Source organism: Sclerotinia sclerotiorum, genomic scaffold, assembly GCF_000146945.2.
Source record: "Sclerotinia sclerotiorum 1980 UF-70 scaffold_9 genomic scaffold, whole genome shotgun sequence".
NCBI classification, from domain to species: Eukaryota; Fungi; Ascomycota; class Leotiomycetes; order Helotiales; family Sclerotiniaceae; genus Sclerotinia; species Sclerotinia sclerotiorum.
The window spans coordinates 1,425,258-1,452,822 of NW_001820827.1; the positions used below are offsets into that span (position 1 = coordinate 1,425,258).

General features: G+C 40.6%; 9 protein-coding genes and 1 non-coding gene across 10 annotated transcripts; 8 read left to right on the forward strand and 2 right to left on the reverse strand.

The window, feature by feature from the left end:
• Positions 1 to 1,462: 1,462 nt before the first annotated feature.
• Positions 1,463 to 3,608, forward strand: SS1G_07462 (hypothetical protein; the record flags this gene model as incomplete). Its single annotated transcript, XM_001591965.1, has 3 exons — positions 1,463 to 1,517; positions 1,982 to 2,515; positions 2,620 to 3,608. 3 exons carry the CDS (start codon positions 1,463 to 1,465, stop codon positions 3,606 to 3,608), a joined length of 1,578 nt encoding a protein of 525 aa, XP_001592015.1.
• A 545-nt stretch (positions 3,609 to 4,153) lies between these two features.
• Positions 4,154 to 5,288, forward strand: SS1G_07463 (hypothetical protein; the record flags this gene model as incomplete). Its single annotated transcript, XM_001591966.1, has 3 exons — positions 4,154 to 4,279; positions 4,332 to 4,748; positions 4,800 to 5,288. The coding sequence occupies 3 exons, from the start codon at positions 4,154 to 4,156 to the stop codon at positions 5,286 to 5,288; spliced, it is 1,032 nt and encodes a 343-aa protein (XP_001592016.1).
• A 3,277-nt stretch (positions 5,289 to 8,565) lies between these two features.
• SS1G_07464 (hypothetical protein) lies at positions 8,566 to 10,793 on the forward strand (the record flags this gene model as incomplete). The annotated part of the gene is made up of 3 exons (XM_001591967.1): positions 8,566 to 8,938; positions 9,265 to 9,850; positions 9,929 to 10,793. 3 exons carry the CDS (start codon positions 8,566 to 8,568, stop codon positions 10,791 to 10,793), a joined length of 1,824 nt encoding a protein of 607 aa, XP_001592017.1.
• A 3,249-nt stretch (positions 10,794 to 14,042) lies between these two features.
• On the reverse strand, positions 14,043 to 14,330 carry SS1G_07465 (predicted protein; the record flags this gene model as incomplete). The annotated part of the gene is made up of 1 exon (XM_001591968.1): positions 14,043 to 14,330. The coding sequence occupies one exon, from the start codon at positions 14,328 to 14,330 to the stop codon at positions 14,043 to 14,045; it is 288 nt and encodes a 95-aa protein (XP_001592018.1).
• A 1,749-nt stretch (positions 14,331 to 16,079) lies between these two features.
• On the forward strand, positions 16,080 to 18,103 carry SS1G_07466 (hypothetical protein; the record flags this gene model as incomplete). Its single annotated transcript, XM_001591969.1, has 9 exons — positions 16,080 to 16,088; positions 16,151 to 16,343; positions 16,396 to 16,504; positions 16,558 to 16,595; positions 16,980 to 17,256; positions 17,306 to 17,535; positions 17,586 to 17,767; positions 17,819 to 17,848; positions 18,074 to 18,103. The coding sequence occupies 9 exons, from the start codon at positions 16,080 to 16,082 to the stop codon at positions 18,101 to 18,103; spliced, it is 1,098 nt and encodes a 365-aa protein (XP_001592019.1).
• A 372-nt stretch (positions 18,104 to 18,475) lies between these two features.
• Positions 18,476 to 18,547, forward strand: SS1G_14640. The gene has a single exon. It is a non-coding gene; the product is annotated as a tRNA-Trp (tRNA).
• A 745-nt stretch (positions 18,548 to 19,292) lies between these two features.
• Positions 19,293 to 21,466, forward strand: SS1G_07467 (hypothetical protein; the record flags this gene model as incomplete). Its single annotated transcript, XM_001591970.1, has 8 exons — positions 19,293 to 19,584; positions 19,662 to 19,942; positions 20,025 to 20,215; positions 20,287 to 20,576; positions 20,638 to 20,749; positions 20,810 to 20,981; positions 21,058 to 21,225; positions 21,332 to 21,466. 8 exons carry the CDS (start codon positions 19,293 to 19,295, stop codon positions 21,464 to 21,466), a joined length of 1,641 nt encoding a protein of 546 aa, XP_001592020.1.
• A 632-nt stretch (positions 21,467 to 22,098) lies between these two features.
• On the forward strand, positions 22,099 to 23,194 carry SS1G_07468 (predicted protein; the record flags this gene model as incomplete). The annotated part of the gene is made up of 5 exons (XM_001591971.1): positions 22,099 to 22,269; positions 22,662 to 22,718; positions 22,758 to 22,876; positions 22,924 to 22,972; positions 23,027 to 23,194. The coding sequence occupies 5 exons, from the start codon at positions 22,099 to 22,101 to the stop codon at positions 23,192 to 23,194; spliced, it is 564 nt and encodes a 187-aa protein (XP_001592021.1).
• A 1,377-nt stretch (positions 23,195 to 24,571) lies between these two features.
• SS1G_07469 (hypothetical protein) lies at positions 24,572 to 25,685 on the forward strand (the record flags this gene model as incomplete). Its single annotated transcript, XM_001591972.1, has 2 exons — positions 24,572 to 25,085; positions 25,165 to 25,685. 2 exons carry the CDS (start codon positions 24,572 to 24,574, stop codon positions 25,683 to 25,685), a joined length of 1,035 nt encoding a protein of 344 aa, XP_001592022.1.
• A 251-nt stretch (positions 25,686 to 25,936) lies between these two features.
• Positions 25,937 to 27,230, reverse strand: SS1G_07470 (hypothetical protein; the record flags this gene model as incomplete). Its single annotated transcript, XM_001591973.1, has 3 exons — positions 25,937 to 25,952; positions 26,044 to 27,052; positions 27,158 to 27,230. The coding sequence occupies 3 exons, from the start codon at positions 27,228 to 27,230 to the stop codon at positions 25,937 to 25,939; spliced, it is 1,098 nt and encodes a 365-aa protein (XP_001592023.1).
• Between the last annotated feature and the right edge of the window lie 335 nt (positions 27,231 to 27,565).

Sequence of the window (27,565 nt, forward strand, 5' to 3'; positions counted from 1 at the left end):
AAACAATTTCATAGGATCTTTTTCTATTGTTTTTGGACCGAGTTTTCTAGAGGGAAAGAGGGGAGGATAATAGATATTGAGATGGATAGTGTAATAGCGTAGTATTAGTGTTGGTATAAAGAAAGTATATGATAAAGTCAGGTAAAGTGAGAGAAGAACATAAGAATGATGGACGGTGCCTACACCTGTATCGTGCAGCCCAGTCAATTCGGAATCTTGACCCGGTAATTACAATTAATACCTGCCCTTCAGAATAGATCTGAATGATAATCTATGTAGCTCATTTACCTTATAAGTATACAGAATCATTGATTTAAAACTGGTTTTATCTATATGTAAGGATACTTGGTTCCCTGTTTGGAAGGATTTATGTATTTATATCCATTGGCCATTTGAAGTTTGTAGGGGTGATAATGTGCGGATCTGTACTGGGTTGTCTACTTGTATGTGGCTAGAACTTCGAGTATTGGAGACGGGTGATATCTTGAGGGCTGGTAAAGGGATTTGAGTTGTGGGGGATGGGGGATTTGGGTATAGAGTTGGAGGGTTAATGAATTTTGTATTTGTGGGGGAGTTCGATGGGAGTCTGAGGTATTGAGGTATTAAGGTATAGTAGAGCATGACTCCAGGGATTGGTAGGGAGTGAAGTCTCCGGGTATGATGTTTGTCATTTAGCATTTGGAATTGATTGAAGTGATTAGGGGATTGAGACTGGAGATTGGAGACGGTTGATGGATGGAGAGTTTAATGGTTGAAGAAGATGGATGGAATGGATAGAAAATAGAAAGCGTATGATGAGGAAGAAGTGTGAAGAACGTGAAATAACAATGGGAGGGGTTTTGTAAAGAGGGGCAAAATTGCTGGAAGGTTTAGCATCCGCTCCCATGGAACAGAATAAATGGGGCCTTAAGGTTTGCGAAATCAAGAAGATTTTGTGAAGAGACTGGCTCCAGGCGAAGGAACTGAAGATAGTAGATATCGAAATTGAAAGATGACAAGAGAAATTGAGAATCGTTTAAATTTCGGAGTATGTGGTGGTGAGGAATGGGGAGAGATGGAGATAGGTAGTGGAAAGCGAAGATTTTCTACTTGGAGAAGCCTTGAAGAAGAGAGTAGAATACAGCTGCACCTTATAGTAGTATACCAATATATGATTTCATCTAACTGTCGCATCATATATTGAATTCAAAAATGGTATTGAGTTGCATGTGTACCCTACTTTATCATCAGCTCAGGAAACAACTCCTGGACATAGTCATTTTGCGTCAACTCAGTAGAATGAACAATAAAGGAATTTGAAAAGATTGTCATGTCACTTGATAGGGAATTAATAAAATGCAAATATAATAAAAAGTCGATATCGTGAAGATCAATAGATCCGTAGTTGATGGGCTGTCAGATAGGGACTGCTATGGACCCAAATACAATGAACTAGGTCTTTCCTTCAAAGAATGGATTCAAAATGATCGTGGCGGTTATCTACACTGGTGAAATAGCCACTTGTTATTACTACTCGAGTATACTGAATAAATAACCACCTATTAGAACTCGAGTATACCGGATGCATACTGGGTAATTCTTCATTCTCATATCAATATCGTAAGGTACTGAAAGGTGGCAAACAATTAAAATGTAGCTCAAGGAAAATGAATGATGACAGTATCGTTGGTAGGAATTCCTTGAGTTATACGAGAAGAGTACTAGGTAATCAATTGCGTATGTACTTTACATTACCAGCTGAGGCTTAGGAACGCAACACAAATGACCAAATATGACAACAGATTACTAGTTTAAAATCCTTCATCTGATTTTAGGTACCAAATTTTTTTAATCCTTTATCATGATATTTAAACAACATCTCGCACTTTATAATCAAGCAATATCTATCAAGATCTCGAGTACCTTGCAGAAGAAGATTCATTCCCCATTATTTCCATCAGATTCACCATTCACGTCATTTCCCCACACTCACCCGCTGCAGCTTTTAGATTCCCCAGTCGATCCACTCAAAAGTTTAAAGCACCTGGAAACATGGTGGAGGAAAACCTTAACAACAACAACAACATCAACAACGTCACCAACACCAGATCTACATCACCAAATGCTACAAATGCTGCAAATGCAAATACAAACACATCTCCACGTCGCAAAACCTCAACTATACCTGAAGATGAACCTACAGCAACTTTAAATCGACGTCGTTCCAATCGTCCGTCTACAGATGGAATACCTTCATCAGGAAATCGCAGAAGAAGTTCGACTTTCTCGGAATATTCGCTGAACGAATTTAATAAGAGTTTAAGGGATTCGACGGATGATATCTTGTTTCCTAAACCTTGCGATATGAAGGACGAAAGTAATCATGATAATTCACCTTGGGATTCAGCTCCTTTGGCATTTGCTCTTCTGCCGGCAATTGGAGGACTTTTCTTTACAAATGGTAGTTCGGTTATAACAGATATTATGTTACTTGGGTTCGCAGCCATTTTGTTGAATTGGTCTGTGAGAGTACCTTGTAAGTTATCATTTCGAAAAACTCAGTCTGTGAGGATTTGCGGGTCAGAAATTTTGGAGAGAGGTTTCAATGAAGTGTTCACAGAATTCATGCTGATTATTCAGGGGATTGGTATCATTCAGCACAAAAAATCCGGAAAAGAGGAGAATATCATGAGGAAATAATTAGGGAGGAAGAAAATGGGGATGAAGGGGTAATGGATTCCACGGCCGAGAACCTTCAAGCTACTTCGGACCAGAACCCGAATCCGCAATCCAAGACAGAACGACGTCATTCTGCGCATGAGACTGCTACCAATGAACTTTTTATTCATGAGTTACTGGCTTTCATATCATGTTTCATATCACCAATAGTTGGAGCATATATACTACATTCAATACGATCACAATTAAGCCGACCGTCCGAAGGATTGGTCTCGAACTACAATTTGACAATTTTCTTACTAGCATCAGAATTGAGACCAATGGCACATCTAGTCAGGCTATTACGAGCAAGAACACTACATTTACAAAGAGTGGTGAATTCCAATCCGTACGATGATTCTATTGGGAAGACGTCCGAGCACATTCAAGAATTGGTTCAGAGATTGGAGAAATTAGAAACTCGGGCCTCGAATGTAGACATATCTGCCGGAAATGCACCAGAGCCGCTCTTGAATGAGAAACAATCGGCAATTCTGACAACAGAGGTTCGTCGTACAATGCAACCAGATTTAGATGCTCTCAATCGAGCTGTACGTCGTTATGAAAAACGTGCTACACTTCAGTCATTCCAAACGGAAAGCCGCCTATTAGACTTGGAAGCACGATTAAATGATGCTATTTCATTGGCAGCCGCAGCAGCGAATAATTCACAAAGGCGCAGTGCTCTCGGGATAGTTTTCGATTGGATAGCCTCTGCTATGACATTTCCATTACAAGCTTTCGGTACTATTGCGAGCCTTCCTTTCAAGACACTTCTCTCGGTGGTCAATTATATCCAATTTTTACTTGGTGGTCAGATACAAACTGAGAAACCTAAAAGGAATTCAAATGGTAGATATGCGCCTCACGCAAAAGTTAGTGATCGTGTACAAGGAAAACTAAGGAGATGAGATTTCAACAGTTGGAAAGTTGGCATTTCGTCATTGCAATGATAAAGGCAGAACCAATCAATGAAATGAATCATGCCACTTGCCTTAATTTTTTTTTAAACGGAATAACTAAAAAAGGGTTTTCCTTAAGCCTTTTGAAACATCTTTCGCCTCGTAGACTTTGTGATTGGTTTCCAAGGGTATGGGCGTTACACTGGCTGTGAGAAACGCATCATAGGGGATTTTTTATGAAAGGGACGTCACAGATAGTCTATTGTTATACGGGTGTAACGCATACAAATCCGACCTCATTGTAGCTTTTCGATTCAAACACCCTTGAGAAAGCATGGCGGGCGTCGCAAACATCTGGAGTTTGTTCATATATCCAGAAGCGCTTACTACAATGAGCAGATAATGCGAGTCAGCATGGCTAACATGTTTTGGAAAGTGCAGATATCGCAGCTTAAGAAGGCTCAATATTCCTCAGTTATGATACCTTACATTTCTCTTTTAACTTTCATTCCATATTTCGATACTTGAACCTTCTCAGCCTTACCATAACGAAAATGCCACTTAAGTCAGATATCTTAATCGATGCTTCAAAATTTGAGCCTCAAAATACACCAAAGGAAACAATCAAGGCCAATGAAGAGTTGAGTAATAAATTGAAAGATGGTCCAAAATGGTTTGAGGTTTGTCTCCAAGCTATGTTCCTCTAGCTCATGACTAATTTCTCAATTATAGATCGGTGCATCTGAATATCGCGAGATGAGAAATGCAGGGAAAACTCCTATGCCTAAGCCTAAACCTTTACCGGAAGCTCTGGACATAGATATTCCTTCTCGTGATAGTACTCGTATGATTCCTTGTCGTCTAGTATATCCATCTTGGCGCAAAACCACCAATGAAAGAAGGAAAACAAAAGGAATTGGATGCCTCATACATGGTGGAGGATGGGTTCTCGGGGATCAGCATTCTGCCGATACTTTACTCCAGTTCTATGCTGATGCAGGAGATCTGGCTGTTATATCGATTGGATATAGACTTGCCCCTGAATATCCTTTTCCATGCGGTCCAAGTGACTGTATTGATGTGGGAGAATATTTGGTTAACGATGGTGAAAGGGTGTTTGGTAGCTCGTTGAAATTTATCGGGGGAGAGGTATGTCATTTATTACTTTTATAAAGTTCTCTCACTGACACTATTCAATAGAGTGCCGGTGCACACTTATCCTTACTGGTCGCCTTTCATCTTCTCAGAAACCTACCCAACTTCAAGCTTTCCGGACTTGTTCTCAATTGCGGTATCTACGATTTAACAATGCTTCCTCACTGTCGAAATTTCGGTCGACCTGACCTCGTTCTCGACCATACCCTTATGCGTAAATTCGTCGACGCATTTCTCCCCGACATGAGCGACGAACAGAAAAAATCTCCCCTCATCTCCCCTTATTACGAAGATCTTGAGAAATTCAGAGGCAGATTACCAAGTGCTCTCTTTACATGTGGTACGGAAGATCCATTATTAGATGATTCGGTTACAATGGCTACGAAATGGATGATGACGGGTGGAGAGGCGGTTATTAAAATTTATACGGGGGCTCCGCATGCATTTATTTCGTTGGGGAATTTATCTAAGGAGGCTAGTGATGCGAGGGAGGATACGAGGGTTTATATTAGGGATTGTATGGGGAAGTTGTGAGTGCGGTGGTATGGTGGTGTTGAGGTTGGGTGGGTGGGGTGGCGTTGGAGGGGGAGAGGGAGAGTGAGAGTGGAGAAAAGAGATTCTTTTGTTAGAGGTGGGATGGGATGGGATGGATGTTCAACACTAGGTGTGCTTTTTGGGTTTTTGCTAGATGGGTAATGGAAGGGAAAGGATTGGAAAGGGAAGGGAAGAGAAGAGGAATGAAGTTTCTTTTGTAATAGTTGATGAGGAAAAAGGTCGAGGTAAGATCTTATAATGGATGGCTTGATTTTGATTTTAAGTTTAATTTTGATTTTGGTCTTGTTTTCGGTTACATTTTGATTCTAGCTTTCGGGTTTTGGGTTCACTTAATAAGAGGACTGAAAAGGGATAGAGAAAGAGATTTTTTTTTTCTTTTTTAATAATAAATGAATAATCTAATCATAGATTAAATAATTTAAAGTTTTTGAAATTTGAACTTTGAACTTTGAACTTGGTAATTGGTAATTGGTAATCTGATCATATAATTAATAAGGAAAAAAAAAAAAAAAAAAAAAGAGTTTTCAATAATAATGATGATGATACAGAGAAAGGGGTTTGTTCTTGGTTTGGTTTTGGTTGATATAATTTGGCTTTGATTGATGTATTTATAAGTAGATATTTTGATATTTTATTCTATTTGAAAGGGGAGATTCTTAGAGAACTAGACTTAGTCTGGGAAGAAGAAAGTATAGAGAAGAAAGAGAAGAGTCTTGTATGGTGTGTATTTGTCACGATTCACCATTAGGATTGATGGTGTTACGATGGTAGCAAACTGATTAATTAGGAGAGCTTAGGCCTTGTGCAAACACGATCAGATTTCATCGAATTAGTATGTGATCTTGATCACCTTAAGATCGTATGCACACACACCATCAGAAATCACGTAATAAGGAGCCCTAGGAGCCCTCAAAGCTCCTAAAGCTCTAGGAGCCCTAAGGAGCCAAAAAGCTTCTAGGGGCTCCCTTTATCGATCATTATATAATCAGAGTAGTTTCATAGTTTAGGAGCTAGGTGCTCAACTTAGTTATCAATTAGTTTATCTACATTCTACTTGATCTAGTAACGAATTCACTTTCAAGTGAATGCCAGTGATAAAGCCTTAACCCATAACTACCAACCGACGAACCTTAGGCAGCCGCTGCCTCCAGTATAGTATCATTATAGTATTTTTCTTTTGAGATCTAGATAGATAGTATATAGTTCCTTATGATTATACTTTATATATGTTACGTGACGGTTGTTATCCCACTAGTGGCTCACGTGCACTAGCCCTGTATATAAAGACCTTCTTACTTAGAATCTTCTTAGTTCTTTAGTTTTAGATTCTAAGTAATTGAATTGACTCCGTTTACGACTTTTCCGTCACAATATATTACTTATTTTTATTTTTATTTTTATTAGTATAATTTTAAGTTATTACTTAATTATTCATTAGATTAATATTTTTATTTCTTTTTTATTTCTTTTATATATTTATATATTTATATGTTTATATATTTATATATTTAAAATTCTATAAATTAAAGAATATACTTATATTAGGGATTTAGATAGGTTTTTGAATTAATTTAAGATATTAAAATTATTTTTACAAAGTATTTTATTATTATTATCGGGAAATTATTTATTTAAAGAAGTTGAAATGGGGTTTTCTACTGTGAGATGACTAAATTATTAAATTAAAATTGAAGATAAAAATGAAAATGAAGTTAGAATTTATACCAATATTGATTTTGATATTAATAATGATTTTTAAAGTGATATTAATATTGATATTAATGTTTAAAGTTAACATCATTAAGGACATATGTATTTTCAACAATAGTGAGTATTAAACTCAAATATAAGATCTTAAGAGTAAGAAATCTACAAGTGTATCTTTTACAACGTTTTTGAATAATAAAGGGATGATGTGTTACGACGGGCTACACAACTACCAAGGCACGTGATCACAAATGATCAGTAGTGATCATTAAGGATCACGGTATAGGTGATCACTGATGATCATTAAGGATCACTAAGGATCACGATATAGGTGATCACTAATGATCATAAAGGATCATCAATAATCATAGAAGCATGAAGGACTATATAATCAAGATGGATTTCCTTTGTATAGAGTTTCGTGCTCAAGATCAATCATTTAGTATACTCTACTATTAGTTACGAATTGCATCATTGTCATTACTTAAGTCCCTGCTTGACGCCTAGTTATAAACCACCTCGAGAGCCTAGAGCACTTCCACGTGATCTAGACGGCAAACCTCGTAACAGTCACTTCTATTAGTGTACGTACCCATTTTTGCGATAATGTAGAGAATGCTTATCACGAATTTTTACCACTGCTCTTCTCTGGCCCTCGAAAGTTTACACCACCAGCTATTTTATTTTTAGTACATCAAATAATAAAAGATAGATTGAATATCAATCATCTTCCCGTTTCCATTCCATCCTGTTTTATTTTCAGCCCCGACTTTTCTCTTGGATTTCCTTACTCTCCACCGCCTTCTCGCCAAATTTCTTATTGAGGATTTTAGCGTCTCGGTTCTCCTTTCTCGCTATTCCTAATGGATTGCTCAATAGAATTTTTCTCAGAGATTTTCATCCAACCATATTTCGGTGCGTGCTTTCTCAATAGAAATAAATGGGTGTTGTGAATATCTCGCTGAGAAGTACCTCAGTGTTTTGACTTGGTTTTTTTTTCTTATTGAGGGTTTGGGATTGAGGGATGAGACTGTGGATTATGGCTTGCTTGTGAGTTTATGCGACAATTCTACGGTGCAGTGATGGTTTCGTGTACTATTTTTGATTTTTTTTTTGCTATTGAGGTGTCGCTAGTAAGGTTGTCGATTTTTTCAATAGAAATTACATATCTCTATTGAAGAGACGATGGTTACGAGATTCATAAGTATCTTCAAAGTAACGAAAACATTGCCTTTTCTTCAAAGTATTTCCTGAGTATTGATTGAACAACGATATTACCATCACAAACAAACTTCGTGGAAATCTCCCCATGCCTTCGTACCTCATCCATCGAAATAGAACGACTCTTTGTTGAATCAGCTCCTCTCGTTTCTACTTAACTTCATATCATTTCACCTCATTTATTTCCGCGTACCCATGTTCGGTCTTACTTTTCCATATTGAGACTATTTCCATTCTGTGATAGGAGATACTCAGTTATCTACTTCTCATTTCCTGATATTTCCTCTACTTTATCCAGTACTTTCAAAAGATATTGCTCATTAACATCATGTCTCTTGAGTCTAACATCATATCCACGGGGCCCGATCCTCCAGGAATAAACTATCCCGTCTCCGCCAATGCAATCACTCTCCCGATTTTCTCTATAATCTTCATATTCCTCCTCCTTGTCCCCTTCCGTCTCCTCTACCGCGTCAACAATATCGCCGCCTGCTCGCTCGTTATAATAAACATCATATCTCTCCTCTTCGTCGCCACAAACACCCTAATATGGCCCACGGATTCTCTCTCCAACCGCTGGTCCGGCCATATCCTCTGCGATATTCAAGTTCTCATCCGTCAAGCTCTCTACACAGCAATGACCTCAACAACATGTTGCATCAGCATGTTTCTAGCCCGAGCTGTCGATACGGATAATGCATGTATGCATGAATCGACAGCGATGAAGAGAAGAAGAATGATGAAAGACTGTGCATTTTGTTTTACAATTCCTGTACTGCAAATAGCGCTTCATTACACGATTCAGTTGAATAGGTATACGGTTATGACCATTTATGGGTGTGTGGATGCGACGGATTTGAGTTGGATGAGTATTGTTATTTGTCATATTTGGCCGCCGATTTTTGCTTGTTTTAATTTCTACTTTTCGGGTGTGTATTTTCATTTCCATACTCCTTCTTGCTTTCCATGGAAGTACCTTCAATGGTGAGTAAAAAGGAAAATAAGCTAACAAAAACAAAAGTCCTAGTAATCTACCGGCTCCGTCGTCACCGTTCAAACTTCGCCAGTACATTGTCCTCCTCAAGCTCAGGCCTCAGTCCTCGACGCTTCTTCAAACTCTTCTCTATGTCCCTCATAGTTTTAGGTGTTTATTTTCCCGTTGTACTATGGTACTTCTATCTCAACGTCAGCTGGCCCCTTCATGCATATTCCTGGTCTCAAGTCCACGATCCACTGTTTTGGCATTTCATCGTCTTTTGGCGCCTCGAGGATGCACCAGCGGGTATGGAATATGATGCGTGGAATTGGGTGTCACTTGCCTTTATGATTGTTGTGTTTTGGGGGTGTAATAGTGAGGGAGTAGAGGTCTATAGGAGAGGCGCGATTAGATTGGGATTTGCGAGATTTTGGCCCAGATTGAGGATGACGTTGCATGAGAGGAGGATTGAGAAGATGAAGAGGGATAGTAGGAGCGGATTGAGTGGTACGGGTACAGTAGGGAGTTGGAAGGGAAAATTCGATTTGATCAGTAGGACGGTGAATTATTTTGAGGGTCAGGAGGAGAAGAGTAGAAAACATAGTGTGGGGACGACTACTACTTTGGGTGATGATATGTAAGTCTGCTTCTTCTTTTTTATTTTCTTCAAGTTATGTGTATCTTATTTCGAGTATTGATTCTAACATCACCTAAGAACTCACATTTCAACCCATAAACCATCCCACCAAACCCAAATCTCTACCTCCACCACCACAAACTCAACCTACAACTCCCGCAACGCAACTATCTACAATTCCAATTCCACCACGTACATAACATCTAAAGCCACAGACACGCCAAGTATCATCGATCACGACATTTCATTCTCCTCATCAGCTCCTACATGTGCGGGTCAAGATGTCATTTCACCTTTTCCACGAACTCTTTCCCCGAATAATGTATACTCGCATGTTCCTGAAGCGACTGGTGCTAGGAAAATTACGGCGCCTCCACCTACTTCTAGGGGTATGTGGGGAATGTTTAGAACGAATTTGAATCCACTTCCTCTACATGCCTTTCCTACTCATGGAAAGGCATCTGAGGGTTTATGTTCTTTACCACATCATTCGAAATCGAATTCTGCCTCACACTCTAAGAAGCAACAGCCTCTCAGTACCGCACATGAGAAAAGTACCACACATGAGAAAAGTACCACACCTGATGAGCACTTTGCAAATACGAACAATGCAGCAACATTAACAACGCAAATCTGGTCCTCGGTAAATAATACTCATGATGTAACTTTACATAAAGGTTCAAATGCAGGTTTAATTGTATCTGGAAATCAAAATGCGGCTATAAATAATCACGGAAAAGAGGAGAAATATGATCAAGACGACATTCTTGCATCTCCAAAACCAGGAACTAGAGCTTATAGAGAAAGAGAAAGGAAGAGGTTGGAGAAGGAGAGTATGGATGATGGATATGGAGCAGCGAAGGAGAATGGAGAGGGTTTGAATGTGAAAAGAACATTTGAGCTTGTGGAGGAAAGAGATATTGGTCGTGCGAGTAGTTCTTAATTTTGCTTGACTTTGGTGGAAGAAATGGAGATGAGGTGGAATATTTTCTGGTGGTTTTGCTCACTTGCTTTCTTACTTTCTTTCTTCGCCTCTTTGAGCTTAAATATTATTTCATTAGCGTGCATGGTATAACATAGCATAGCATGTTTTATGGTTGGCAGGTTTTATCTTCGAGAAGAAGGGGATTGGATGACGATGGAGGTAATTTGAAGTTCTCTTACTAAGTTTGGTTGAAATGAGATATTCGCAGGCATTAATATCGATTAATTTTCTTTGCTTTTCTGATGCTCGCTTGGTTTCGTGATGAGCTTATGTGTATTCTGAACTTCTGTTCTACCATGAATACATATCCCTATCGGTAACCTCAGTGCCACGAATACTTATTTCCTACTAAGTATACAGAATAGCTTCTCTTCCGCTAAAATTCCTGATTGTGGATCGCATGATCCAAATTCTTCATTATATGAGAGCAAAATATTAGGAGCCAGCTGCCAGGCTGAAGCACCCTTCCCATTCCCATAAATAGACTAATAACGTCTCCAATTCTCCCATTGCACCTTCTAGAGAATATAGCTTCGGCATAGACAATAGTTGTCTCTTGATCAAACTTTCTCCTTTGTTTGCCTGCCAGTGCCAGGGTCCTAATCGCATACTCAGGTCGAAATTTCGATAAGTCTTGACCGTGATGCTCAAATTCTGGAACAGCTTCAAAGCTGAATACATAATCGAGACTTTTTAGTATCTAGCTCAGATCCTGGATATTTGGACACTGAGGTTTCCAATGCATGAACAATTTCACTCATTTGTAAACATGTAGAGACTTCTCGCGCAATCACCTGTTGAATATGATGCTTTAACTTTGAATTAAAATGCTGTTAGCTTTGAGAGGTGTTTAAGTCGCATCCTAGTGGTGGAATACTCGGACATTTCGCTCATGAATCTAGCAAAACACTGAAGATGATACAGTCATGTTGAAAGTGCTTATCTTGAGTTTAAGAACTTTAAGTCTACTGTGGAATTGCAGAACCACGGCGCGATGCAGTTTCTAGCCGGCTTGAAGAAGCTATAGCCAGTGAGCTCCAAATTAAGTTTTCATCCATGTACAAGGACCAAGGTAGATTCTTTCAATCTACTTTCCAATGCCTCTTGACAAATCTTTCTGTCCGGGATAAGTGCTAACTCCAAGAGAAAACTGTTAAAGTCTGTTAGTTCGGATTTTCGGTATGGCTTTTCAATCTCTATCCAAAATAGAAAATGGTCCTCCGGCCAAAAGGTAGGATTATTCACCCATTATTCCCGTGCGGATCTGTAAATAGCAGCTCTGAGCTCCCGTAGTACTGGTACAGAGTTCACGCGATTTTGAAGTCATAAAAGGTCTATATATGAAGAGTTTAAAGACGCATAAGTGTTACGCCGAGTAACAGGAAACCCTCACATGAAATCAATATCACGTGACTGGCTCAGTAAGGATCAGTGAGCTCAGTACTGAGCCGCATTGATCCTACTGAGTAATCATTGGTACGAAGGTCTATATAATCTAGATGGATTTCCTTTGTATAGAGTTTCGTGCTCAAGATCAATCATTTAGTATATTCTACTATTAGTCACGAATTGCATATCATTATTGTTATTACTTAAGTCCCTGCTTGACGCCTAGTTATAAACCACCTCGAGAGCCTAAAGCGCTTCCATGTGATCTAGACGGCAAACCTCATAACAAATCCGAAGATTAATGTTTTATTAATGTTTTTGTTTTATTCTCCTATGATTTTATATAAGGTTAAATAATAATTATATATAATCGAGGACAACTAAACATAGAAAATTTATTTAATTTTTATTTACTGTAAGAATCAGGGAGACATGATAGCGAACTCAGGTAATGTCAGCTTAAAGGGACCTTTTTAATCTTATTATCCGGCAGGAACTATGGGATTTCGTTTATGGAATTGGATTCATTCTATCTATATGGTTCTCACATTAGGGGATTTCAGCATTATGATATGAACATGCCGAGGCTAAACGAGAAAGATGTACATATATTAGGCATTGATCCCTCACTGCACAGTCCATCCCAACACAGGAACCCAAGTGTGTCGATCTCTAGCCGCCTGAAGAGCCTGTCGCTCAGTCATTCCAATTCATAAGATATAAGCCCTGCTTTCCTCTTCTGCCGAGCCCTCTCAATATCTATCGAACCGAAAAATTCAGTAATTCGCAAGCCTTACAACCCTCCAATAGATGATCTTTCAACTACCCAAAATCGAGTTTTCTTTCCATATCTTAAATCGACTGCTATACATCTGTCCATAAATAGCCTGTTTACTTCTTCAAAGGTCAATGGCAAAAAACAAACGTTTGGAGACTGTTGAGATATATCATTGTAGCTAAGTGTATACACCTCTGTAACGCAGAAAAGCATACCCCCCTGGTGGGGACCCGCAGAGCACATCCTTCTTTACCAGAACGAAATTCTCCAGACCCCGCCAATCGCCATAATAGATAAAGTGATACTTTTCCTAGTATCAACCGAACGAAATTCTTTCGAGCTATTGTTGCCTAAATAGCTATCCAGTTATTCTACACGAGGTCCCTTGCATCCCATAAATTAAAAAACAAATAAATCAATTCCATTCAATCACACAAACCTCTTTAAATTGACACTGTACTTCTCCTCGTGTTCTTCAAATACCTTCTATAACTTGGCGACGATACTAACTCGCCCACGTTGGTAAAAACTTTCGATAAAGGAGACAGGTCTGCTAAGCCAGTTGCCTCTTTTTGAAATTCCATCGTATTTTCGGAGAGATTTGCCGAAACCTGTTCTTCATGCCTTTGTATCTGGGTCTGAGTCTGAGATTGGCCTGGAAGCCCTAGATGTCTTTTGAAATCTTCGTCATGCTTGTCTGGCTTCATGCCCAAATTTTTCCACCGCGTGATTGTCATGACTGTGATGTTGTCAGACTTTTCGACGTTGATTTGGAATTCCATCCAGCATCGTGTGCATCGCCATAGTCCAGAATCGCCCTCAATTTGAATAGTTTCCCCAGCGCTTAGTCCTGTTCTCTCGTCTTTCCATCTATTCTTGATATGAGCTCCTTCTTCGTTGCCCAACCAATCCCAATTCTGGCAAATATCAAAGCATACCCGGTTTCGGAAAGAAGGTAACTTGGGGTCCACAATGGCGATCCTTTGCACACGTTGAATCATGAAGCCGTAGGCTATGGTGTAATCTGCCCGGGGTTGTTGTCATTCAAGTGCAAATGTATATTCATGATTTGAGGTAATATCCGACATGATGTTAAGCAAGCTGGTAGATTCTTGTCCTAAATTGTATCGTTTCATGGCCATTTCCCAAATAGCGGTATTGAAGTCCCATCCAAGGTATGCGTTGCTTCGATATTCGGGCTCTTCCTCCAACTCCTCCTCCTTCAACTCCCGCAGGAATTCCTCCAGCACGTCTTCCTCCGGCAGTTCTTCCTCCGGCAGTTCTCCCTCCGAGTGTTTGCTACGCCTCCTCCTATTGTACTTGTTCATTAAGCGATGAGGATTGTTAATAATGTCTTTGTAAAGATCATCCTAGGTTTCAAACATAAATCTATCGAACTCTTTCATATTTGATCTGTCAGAAGGTTCAACACTTCTATAGCCGATTTGTAACGATAATGCATTATCCATACAGTGAAGTTTGATGCAAGCTTTACAAGCAATATTATTTGGCAAATCATTAGCCATAGGCTTCAAGAAGCGTATCATTTCATTGGACCGGTTGGTCAGTAGCCTCAAATATCTATCTTTCATTTTCCCTCGGATATTTTTGGAACAAATCCAAGCAGCAGCCGCTGATGAAATTGGTAGTTGGTCTAAGATTTGGATCCAGACTTCTGCTGGCAACTTCTCTATCATGGAAATATCAAGAGCGCTTTCAAGACTGGACGATACGCTTTGCCGACGATGACATCCGTTTAATGTTGGTTTCCTGCGTAGGGGAAGTTTCTTAACCCCCGAAAACATAGTAGTGACATGGCTAGACATGATTTTGAAATGACTGATAAAAAAATCCGATTGGGATTAATGTGGATCGATATCAGGAAGAATATGATGAAATATATTGTGATTTAGAAGTGAATGAATCAGAATTGCTGTGTTTTACATTTGAAAATAGATGGAAAAAGATAATGAAGTGAAGGATGTCTTTATATTTCAAGGTTGAAAAGATCATAAACCATAGTTTGAGCACAGATTGCTTTCAGATTTTAACGTGACGTTTTTACTACTGGTAGTCTCACACCATGGAAAATAGTCTCCCACACTTGCCTCAACTGGACAGACTAGCCTATTCAATGACTCTGGATAGCTTCATACACTTTGGACTATGGCATATCTAAGATAGATCAAACGCTTGTATATATTCGTTCTGGGTATCACTTTGTAGATCTCGAGGTGACTAGAGAGGTAAGAAAGTATGTACCAAAGCTACAGATAGTAAAAGCACCTTTTGGTACACATACTCTTGCCTGATTAACCCAGAAACTTCTAGGCTAATACATAATTTGTTGAATTCCTTCTTGTACTCAAACACCAATGAATTAGCGGTACACGGGCATAAGAGGACGATAGAGCCTTGATTTGCAGATTGTGAAGGGGGTTAGCGGGGTATTAATGGGAGGTTAATTAGTGAGGGAAGTAGTTTTTCACCGCAGATCAATGCCACTCAATCATAGCCGAGGAATAACCGAAAACCCTGTCAAAATTGGGGTGCATTAGTGCGAAATTGCGAAGTGCTTCCTCTCTCAAAGTCTCCGATGTCCGATTGATGCATTTAGGACCACATAATATCTATCTTCTTATTATTACTCCATACAATTATCAGAATTAAAATGTTACGTTTGTGTACTTGGTAAGATGACGAATTTGGGCACATTTAAATCTCTGGTTAATGAAGAAGTCGTCATAAATCGCCTTCTACCATATATTTCCCCGCCCAGCAAGCACGCTGTGTCTGCAAATATGATGACCATTACATCCTCGCCATTGCGTCAAAGCCTAGCTGGTAGGCTATACAGTAGGTCTTCAATGCTGCGAAGACGATTTGTCTCAACTTCGATTCTCTCTTCCCAGGTTGGAACAGTTCCCCCGCGTTCTTTCAGCAAGTCAACTTTGTTGTTATGTTCTCTCGCATCTGCAGCTACATCACTGTCTCTTGGATATGTTTACATATCATATCAAAAAAACCCCGAGACAAATCTCTTTGGCTCTCGTATAAAGTATGCAGAGCCAGCTGTCATGCTTCAGGTAAGCTTTCGGGGAAGGATCGGTTTCACGTGATCATCACTAAAACTGAGGTGTCAAAACAGGCAATTCAGGAAATCGCCAATGAGCTAGGAGACGAATCAATTAGTTATGATGAAGATGAGCTATTGCGACATTCTTATTCAGAATGGTCAACTTCGAACTCAGAAAATAGACCTGTAGCGGTTGTGTATCCGAAAGACACTGATGATGTTGTCAAAATCGCAAAAATTTGCTCCAACTATAAAGTGCCGATGAGTAAGTTCTCGTGCTCGATCATGTGGGTTGAAAACTCACATGTTTTAAATAGTACCATTTGGAGCGGGCTCAAGTGTGGAGGGTCACATTTCCGCTCCATGTTCAGGGTTGAGTATCGACTTTGCGAACATGGATAAAGTTGTTGAATTTCATCCGGACGAGTAAGTGTTGACCTTATCCTAGTGTAGGTCTCCGGAGCAATACTAACCCTCAGGAAGTATGGATATTGTTGTACAGCCAGCCGTGAATTGGGTGAACCTTAATGAGCAGATCAAGGACACTGGACTTTTCCTCCCATTGGACCCCAGCCCAACTGTATGTTACTCAAAAGAATGCATGTACTAACTTGTTGAAATCATATTCTAAATTTAATACTAGGCTCATATTGGAGGAATGGTCTCAACGAATTGCAGGTATTCTCACTCACCATTCACAAACTTTTAGTATTCTCACATATTTTAGTGGTACGAATGCCATGAGATATGGCACAATGAAAGACTGGGTCATCAATCTGACCGTGGTTCTGGCTGATGGTACAGTGATAAAAACTCGAAGAAGGCCACGGTATTTCTCCAATCCTGAAAATTATATGCGAACACCATTTGTTCTAATCAAATTGAAGAAAAACCTCCGCAGGATACAATTTGACTTCTCTTTTCGTCGGAGCTGAAGGGACTTTAGGCCTCATTACTGAAATCACTCTTAAGCTGGCTGTAGTTCCTGATGCAACTAGTGTCGCAGTTGTCACATTCCCTTCTGTTGCTGATGCTGCAACAGCCGCGTCGAAGATCATCAGAACAGGAATTCCTTTAGCAGCCATGGAAATTATGGATGAAGTACAGATGCAAGTCATCAATAAGAACGGCGGTACTAGTGGAAAAATGTGGGAAGAACAACCGACATTATTCTTCAAGTAATTTCCCTGATTAAATTTCTCTTTGATTTCGTACTGATGAAGAAAGATTTTCTGGAACTGAGCAAGCCATCAAAGACCATATACACCGTGTTCAGAGTATAGCAAAGCAGTGGAAAGGCGGGGAGTTTCAATTTGCGCGAACAGAGAAAGATAAAATTGTTCTGTGGTCAGCAAGGAAAGAAGCTCTATGGGCCATGCTAGCACAACGCCGACCTGGTACCGAGATTTGGAGTACAGATTGTGCTGTACCAACGTCGAGGTTAGCAGAAATTATAGGTAAGTTTTAAGTCTGCCGAGGCTTAATTGCCACACTAATAGTTCTATAGATATTTCGAAACAAGAATCTGGAAAACTGGGACTTTTTTCTACTGTTCTCGGCCATGTAGGGGATGGGAATTTTCACCAAGCTGTAATGTATAACCCGAAGGATCCGGAAGAGACAGCTGCTGTCAAAAAATGCGTTTATGATATGCTCGACAGGGCTTTAGAAATGGAAGGAACAAGCTCTGTTTGTATTTTCCGATCTTTTTAAGGACGATCAATCGCTGATTTACCTTAGGGTGAGCATGGCATAGGACTAGGAAAGAAGGTGAGTAATTATGATTGAGATTTGAGGGAATCAAAATCTCAGTTGCCGGCCATAGAATATCCCAATTTTCTACCGTCGTTCGACTGCTAAATCTTTTAGGATTGCTTGATGAAGGAGCTCGGTCTCGATACAATTACTGTCATGAAAAAGCTCAAGCATTCTCTGGATCCTAAGTATTTTTCCAGACTATTTTTAGCAAAAAGGAAGCTAACTGCAACAAAACAGTTGGTTATTAAATCCAGGAAAGATATTTGATGAACCATGAGTCCCACAAAATGAAGGGCGCAATCGGAATGACTCCACGCAGACCGGAAACACCCGTTTCACATACACAATGTTTGTTCATGGCTCACAACAACGACGATATTATCATAAAAATACTCAAAGCATCACATTACCTCCGTTTCCCTTACAGCTCCTTACACATTTACTTCTTCAATCTATTGCCGTAACAACCCTCCACATAAACACTCACTTTCCCCCACCAGCCCCACATCAATTTGCGGAGCGGATACCTCATTTCTGCTGGTCTGTCCCCCAGCTCAACCCCTCTTTACCCACCTTCCCCAATGAATTTTAATAAAGGGTATATATTATTAAACAGAACACACAATTTGAATATCAATAGGACCGCTGGCGCAACGGTAGCGCGTTCGACTCCAGATCGAAAGGTTATCCGTTCAAATCGGGTGTGGTTCAATACCTCCATTGATTAATTCTTGTTTTTGTTTTGTTCATCACCTCGACGTAATACAACAATCTCCATGATGCTTACTTACTCTTTCCGTGTGCAAAAAATGAAATGAAGGGTTCATTCATGCTTTGGTGGTGGTATTCGCTACTTGTTACAGAATCTTATTGAGCATCATTTTGGGACTCGTGGAATATTGACATGTGGGGTTTGATTGATTACATTTTTGCAGACTCCAGATCTTCTTCCTTGAGGAAGATTTTAAACATGATAGATATATTTCCTCTAATTATGTACACTACACTTTTTGTTCTAACACATTCTGAAGCGAAAATTCAATTCAGGGGCAGTGACGCAATCGGGAACAGCATTCGGTAGCAAGATGTGTGAAGATAAATAAAGATGGTGGAAAAGATATTATCCGGTGACATCAAGCCGATATTCATTACCGGACGTGAGGACAAGAGTTATCGACAAATTGGAATTCGAAGATGTGTACATATACTTCATCTCCCATCATTACATAGTCTCTCTTCTACGTAAACATTACTCTGTTTTGTTGTCGAAAATTTATCGATTATTTGCCCCTTCATCGGACTCAAATATAGAGCCGACGCTTAACTCTCCGGCTTCAAAACAATCACCGGCCTCTCTTCGTAAACAGCGACCAAATTCATATATAAATCCTATTCCTATCACTCAATTCCTTCTCAATCCCCTCAATTCCCCTTGATAATTCTCTAATCAGTAAATATGTCTCTCACCCGCCGTATCCTCACCACAAGCCATCTCCCAGGCCTTCGCATAACGTCATCGGTACGCTGCCAGTGGGGTCAAAAATCACGAGACATTCGACACTTTCAAAGTTATCAGCGACTTTTCGAAGCACCCCAAAACGCATATAGAGATGACAAAAGTGATAGGAAAGTACCGAAGATTGTGAGGGGTACGAGTAAGGTTTTTAAGAGTGCTGATGAGGCGGTTGCGGATATTAAGAGTGGATCGACGATTTTGAGTGCCGGGTTTGGCTTGTGTGGTACTGCTGGTATGTTTTTCATGTTGTGGTTTTGAGTGATGGGCACTGGGATGGAGAATGGGATAATGATGCTAATGAGATTTTAGAAACGATTATTGAGGCATTAGAGAGGAGAGGAGTAGAAAATCTTCATTCTTTAACAGCGGTTTCGAATAATGCTGGAGCATCTATACCGGGAGGTTTAGCTGCATTGACGCAATCTGGACAGGTGAATCGATTAATTCTGAGTTTTATTGGAAGTAATAAAGCTCTAGAGAAGAAATATCTAGAGGGAAAAATCGCTATTGAATTATGTCCGCAAGGAACTATCGCTGAGAGATTAAGGGCTGGTGGGGCTGGAATTCCAGCTTTTTATACTCCTACTGGTGTTAGTAAGTAGTAAACCTGTGATTTATTTTTTTGGCTCTGGTAGAATGTGTATTGATGGGTTATAAGGTACTTTACTACAGACAGGTGGTATTCCCACTAGATTGGGTCCCCCAGCCGACGGATCAAAAGAAAACACTGTTTTAGAAAAAGGACAAGTTCGAGAAACTAGAGAATTCGACGGCAAGACTTATTCCATGGAAAAAGCCATCAAAGGAGATGTTGCAATTCTACGAGCATGGAAAGTCGACGAAGCTGGAAATTGTCAATTCAGGTACGTTGACGTCGTCCCACGCGAAATTTGACGGGCAGATAGGTATTAATAGCTAGCAGATTTACCACTAGAACATTCGGACCCATCATGGCTAAAGCTGCAAAAGTGGCTATTGTTGAGGCTGAAAATATTGTTCCGGTCGGCTCGATTGATCCAGCTGATGTCCATCTCCCAGGGATTTATATTGATCGTATTGTTCCGGCGACTGTGGCTAAGAAATTAGAATTGAAGAAAACTCGTGCACCTGATGGTCAGAAGGGAGATGCGTCAAGTCAATCGGATGCAAATGTTAGGAGAGATAGAATTGCCAGGAGAACGGCGAAGGAATTGAAGAATGGTTATTATGTCAATCTTGGTGTTGGTAAGTTTCATCTATATAGGACTTTTGGTGAGGTGAATATTGAGAGATTTACGAATAACAGGTCTACCAACTCTCGCGCCTTCATTCTTGTCTCCTGAGACTAAGGTTTGGATTCAATCTGAGAATGGAATCTTGGGTATGGGTGCATACCCCACTGAAGAAGAAGTTGATCCGTAAGTCTTTCATCATCATCATCATTCATTAGACGATTCTGGCAAACTAACACTCGCAAGCGATATCATCAACGCCGGCAAAGAAACCGTAACTCTCATTCCAGGAGCCTCCACCTTCGACAGCGCCGAATCCTTCGCCATGATCCGCGGTGGTCACATCGACGTATCTGTCCTCGGAGCATTACAAGTAGGCGCCAATGGCGATCTAGCCAATTACATGATCCCCGGAAAAGTAAGTCTTCATCTCTTCTTTCCTTCTTCCCAACTTGATATATTCTCAAGCAAAAACTCACATGATGAAATAATAGGTCTTTAAAGGAATGGGCGGAGCAATGGATCTCGTTTCCAATCCTGACGAAACGAAAATCGTCGTGGCTACGGAACATGTTGCTAAAGATGGAAGTTCAAAGATTGTTCAGGATTGTAGTTTACCGTTGACGGGGGCGAAGGTTGTTAGTACTATTATTACTGATTTGGTATGTTTTATTTCCCCTTTTCTTTTCTCCTACACATTCTTATATCCTCACACAATTGGAGATGTATAATAGATGAATTATGATTCGTGCTAATGTATAAATTTAGTGTGTATTTGAAGTCGATAGAGTGAATGGTGGTCTTACGTTAACTGAATTGGCGCCGGGTGTGGAGATTGAGGAGGTTAGACAGAAAACTGATGCTAAGTTTGAGGTTGCGGCGGATGTGAAGATTATGGAGTAATTAGGATGTAAATATTATGGATGTAAAATGATTGTATATTTAAATAGCAAAAATAAATTTTGTAAGAAAGGTTGAGCTCGTCCTGATCATCGGACAAGTTTTTTCCAACGTGGAAAAAGAGGCTCGTTTTGAGAGGTTATATTAAAACCGTTTTAACTTTTCTTTCATCATGGGCTTCATATGGATGGGGAGTCTATCAATCGAGCTCACTCCGAGAAATCTACAGATGATCTCATTGTTTAACAGAGGCCCGGTACCAACACAAGATCTAAATTGTCCGCTTATTAAAGAATATCGCAAACTTCAAGCCCATACAACAACGCCCATTAACACTAAAACATATCCTTTAACACTGCCCCCCCCCCCCCCCCCCCAACTTCTCTCACCCAAACCAACCTCCTGGTTCCCCCAACGTCACACAAATCGTCGACAACTCCTAATTAGCCATCACAGAAGACATGAACCAAACTATAAATCAACCAATTCAAAAACCTCTTCCCAATCACTGGTACCCGATCCTGACCCCAAGCATTCTGAATGCTTTTCATGTAAAAATCATCGACTCTGCATCTTATCAGCCCGGTCCGGTCAATATCCGTACCATATTCATCTCTCTCTCTCAGGCCTAAAATATGTATATACCTCTCTTTCTGAGCCCATATTGGGCTCAGCGTCCCAGGAGCTCGAGCAGGAAGATATTATCAGAAACCAACATTCTCGCTCTCGCTCGTTTCTTCAGCGCGGGAATAAAGTTCCCCAGAATCTTGGCTGGTATTTGTCAGACAATAAACTTAGCTTTCCTTGTAAGTCTCCTGGAATCTCAGTATCTTCAACTACCCCAAGTTGACCATGCACTATACGTTTAAGGTTAGGAAGGAAGCGAGATAATTCGATTGCTACAGTGAGTACACTGAGCCCCACCGATTTCTACCATTAATTCGTTTGCAGCATCTTCGGAGGAAAAGTGTTCAAAAACGCGATGGATACTTTCACTCGGTCTACTTTTAGAAAGCTCATGGCTTTTCAAACTTGCTGCACTCGGCTCTTCTTTATTCTGAGATATATATTTCATCATAGGTAGATCCCTATCATGGAGAACAGCAAATACTGTCTCGTTGAGCACTTGGGATCGGGGTCATTTTGCATGGCGTCCACGAAATGAATAGAAGCTGGTAAACTTTTTCTTTTCACCTAGAAAGCGATACAGTTGGAGATAGGAGGAATTTTGGCGAGGGCTTTGCAAGGCGCTGTGGTGTGCGACGATGTCGCGTGATGGTTATGGAAGATATAGAATGTCGTTACGTGGTGGATTAGACTACGTGCGTTGAATTCAGGAATGAAGAACGCTTTGACGATTTTGGAGAAAGTAGAGGCGCAGGCTGAGCGGAAGGATTTTGCTTCGGGGGCGAGGTTAGTTGTTGTTTATATAGAAGCTGTATGATTTACTGCGCTGACAGGATGAGAAAACTAGGAATTCAAATCAGGGCATCTGAGATAGAGAAAAAGGTCCCCCTCACATCTCGATCTGTTGAAGAGCCGTTACGCTTATCCACAAATTAGGCTTTCAGTGAAAAAATACAAGTACTTGGCTCTAAAGAAGAGCGCCTGGGAGGACAAATAGGCAGAATTAGAGATTCCACTAGTCCAAGCATAAGAGCCGTGAGCTCATTTGAAGCCTCAAGGACAGCATTTGTCGAAGCTTTAATGCAAGTTGTAGCGGAAGGCTAAGTGGATAAGAAACATCAAAGGAAGGAGAAGGAAGATCGTTAGTAGCAGATATTCATCTATCTAGCTGGTGTGTTCTCGGATTTGGGATGCAAATGATATTCAATGAACTAGCTTTAGGTCCTTTGAGATCCTCGGAATTTTTTGATCAGTGCTCACCATGTCTCTATAGCTCCTTGAATCTTCTTCGGGTCTAGGCATTATTGAGATCTAGGCGCATTTTTTAGTCTCTTAGGAGATTTCGCTCAAACTTGGATATTCGAGGGATTTTTGCAGCATTATGGCCACTTAATCCATGGATTTCCTCGTTATCATCTATCTTCATCTTCCTACATGCCATCAAAGTCTCTGCATCTTCAACTATATCACCATGTTCCAGTCTGCTGCTGTGAAGTCTCGCTATTCGTCCTTGGAATATTTTGGAAATAATTTATTGGACCTTGAAGGAATGTAATGCAGTTAACCTCGTGATACACTCTGTTCCAAAAACATGGTACTAGACCTGAATTGGCAACATGTTGTGTACATAGGAGCGACGGAAACAAATGCCAGAAGAACGTAGAGGTGTTGACGAATATCTCATGGGCCGCCGATCTTGTCCTTCTGTCTGAATAAAACAGGTCCAAACCACGTCGACGAACTACAAGCTGGATCGACTTCGGACGCTTACTTCCAGCTAAACAGACCTTAAAGTCTGATTCTCATTCCACATGAGCTTTAAGTCTGCTAATCCAATGACTGGAAGACGAATCCGGGCGTTTTAGCTATTGACCTCAACCATTCATTGACTTAACCAATTTGATAGCTTCATCAGGATCGGTCAAGCTCCATTGATTTTCCAAAATAGTAGGATTACTGAACTACAGCCCAAAATTTCTGGGTATATGGATTTGCGCCGCTAGGCTGGTACACCTAGTCTCCGTCTCTCTTCTGCCCGAAAAAAAATGGATGGAGCAATCTCTTGGTGAGCTGCCGCATCCAACGGACATGCATTTTGGATTCATAGATTGAAAGTTCATTCTATTTTGGTGGGATGTGAGACGAACTTTCGGCGTTTCCCCAGTATAATTCGCGCTGTATGCGCATTGGAAAGTGTTCATCTTGATATAATCCATGTACTGTACCTAATAAAGGGTATAGTTTTTTCTCTTTAGTAGTCGTCTCTGTACTTCCAATATATAAAATATCAAAAGCTCACCGGGAGTGCTTTCAGGAAGCAAGAACATCGATATCAAAGCATAGAACCAGCAACTAGCGCATCAAGCGGCCGCAATTATCCACCATGCCGCTTCTCCACAATATAATTCTCGACCCAGCCAAACTTTCTTCCCACGCATCTGATCGCATCCCAATTGCGCAGCCACAAAACCAACATACACAATGGGAAAAAACAAACGATTAAAATCCTCATCCAAGAAAATCAAAGGAGGTCGAGGTCCTGGAAAACCCAAACCAAGCGGAATATCCAAGCCATCCAACACCAAAAAACCCATCTCCAATACATCCTCAAAGACCAAATCGCACAAACAAGCTCAACATGTTACTCCTATAATTCCCTTTTCACCCAGCGATTCCATTCTTCTTATCGGAGATGGGGATCTCTCATATGCGCGCTCGCTTATAACACATCATCATATTGAGAAATTGACCGCTACGGTCTATGAATCCTCATTAGCTATTCTCGAGGAGAAATATCCGCAGGTATCTGAGAATGTTAAGGAGATAGAGGAGGGAGGGGGAGTTGTGAAATATGGTGTTGATGCGATGAAGATGCGTGGTTGGACTACGGGGAAGAGTGGACGTGGGGATGGGATAATGGATAGAGTGATTTTTAATTTTCCGCATGTGGGAGGCAAGAGTACGGATGTTAATCGCCAGGTTAGGTATAATCAAGGTTTGTTTCTGCTTTTTTTTTTCAATTGCTGGTCTTTTTTGAAGTTTTGAGGGAAATACTAATATGCGCAATTTATCAGAACTCCTCGTAGCCTTCCTCCGTAACTCAATTCCCTCTCTTTCTCCAAAGAAAGGATCCTCAATAATTGTGACACTTTTTGAGGGCGAACCCTACACGCTATGGAATATCCGGGATTTAGGACGACATGCAGGATTAGAAGTAGAGAGAAGTTTTAAGTTTCAGGCATCTGCGTATCCGGGGTATAGACATGCGAGGACATTGGGGGTTGTGAAGGGTGGTGGTGGGTGGAAGGGAGAGGAGAGACCGGCGAGAAGTTATGTTTTTGTGAGGAAAGGGGAGGGGGTTAAACAGGGGCCTGGGAAAGCAAAGAGGAAGAAGGGGGAGAGTAGTGATGAGGATAGTGAGGGTGAGGATGAGGATATGGGTGACCAGGAGGATGAAGGAGATATTGAGGCGGAGATGGATGGGAAGAACAGGATGGAAGATGATGGATCAGATGATGAAGATGAGGAAGAGGATGATGAAGATGAGGAAGAGGATGATGAGCCTACGAACCAAGATTGGACCGAGACGAGATGAAACAGCACCCGTAGCTAAAAGCAAGGACGGAACGACCTCAATCAGCGACCATGGAATTTCTGACGAGATATTCCCTCTCATTCGATCAGCGAAATATGGCTATTTATTAAGCTTACTTGGCTATCTGCCACACTATGAGATATCATGATCTAATTGTAACCCGTCCTTAACTCCTACGATAACGCCATTTCCACCAATCATGAATTCGACGACCTTTCCCATTTTTCCGGAAATCTAGAGCTCGATTACGTCTAGTGGGAATGACGGCTGTTGCGCCACTATAGGACCATTCATGAGAGGATTTCTGCCCGACATCAACAATGCTTCACCAAGAGAACCCTCTGGATGTAGAGCGTACATTGGTGCTTCCATTATATCTCCGTCGAACAACACCATATTCTGAATTGGTTGTTGTCGATGACCAAGAACGTTGATAACATCTTGTGCAAGTTGACCGCCAAGAACTGCAGTGACAGGGGCTATTTCACTGCCTAGATTTTGGAGGAAACTTCGAAGTACTTCTGAACGTAGAGTTTCGACAGGAAGGCCTAGAGCTGTATGCTTTTTATGCGCTAGGACAGTGAAGAGTTGTAAATCTTCTTTGGTTGAAGGCAAACGACCATTTTGAAGCTGAACAAACTCCCATAAAGCTCGTAAACATGATAGAATTGGAGTTACTGCCTTTAAACGACGTCTGCTTTTGAGATATTCGGCAGGTAAAGTTGCCGCATCACTTGCCAAGAACCAAGTCGAATAGAATTCTCTCTTCGTAACCACCTCCATGGATTTCCCATTCTCTTTTTTTGTCTTGACATCGATGACACTTCTAGTGCGCGTTTCCGGCTGTAGAAGTGTAGGTCTATTGCTTCTTTCTCTCTCCACCACATAATCATGTTGAATCAAATCCGAGAAAATGAAACCATAAAACCCATGAACCCCCGCCGCATAAAAAGGTTTATGATTGAGTCTCGTGGCCGTGTTTATAATATTTAAACTCTCCGGGTCCAAATCCGCAGCAATCACAACATCAAAAGCGCCAAAATATCCCGGTCCCTTACTTTTAATATCATCCATATCCACAATAACATTAACTCTAGGATTCAACTTTCTGATCTGTGGAGCGGCGGCCTGAGCACGATTCGTACCGATATCAGATTCGGAGACGAAGAATTGAGCACCTAAATCGGCTTCGGTGACGATAGCATGGTCGACAATGGTCAAGGAGTGGATTCCGGCCAAAACGAGATTTTTGGCTATTTCGTTCGAGAGAGCTTTCATGGTTATGAGGAGGATGTTGGCATTGCGGATTTTTTCTTGGGCTTGCACTCCCCATAGTCGGATTTGTCGGTCGTAGAGGGCGATTTCATCTGTGAGGTTTGTTGTGTGAGTACTTATGTAGATATCTTCACTTTTTGCTGTTTATTGTTTATTGGGGAGGGAAAGTTGTTGCGGGATAGAATCGATCAACTTACCGGCGCTGATACCTGCTGAAGTCATGATGGGTACGATGTTGGGGTTTGGTACTTCCATGGATGGGAGATCCATTTTGATTATTGGGTATATTGTAGGATTAGGAGTGTGTTGTGAAATGTGGTATGTGCGATGAGATGTGAAGATGGGAATTCTAGAAAGTTTGGAGTTGCTCAGTTTGATTTCGCAGAGCTTGGTGATAAGTAAATGATAAAGCTTAATCTTTGCTATCTTAGCTTGGGTTGAGGTAATGCAAGGCTGAAGTTATGCCTTGCATTTGAGGAGGATTTACATTTGATATTGTGTGTAGCAGAATATTAGAGAATCTCTTTAAAGATTTAAGTATATGAACAATTGAGATATTATATCATTAGACGCTTGCAAAATCAATGACAATTATAATACCAAGC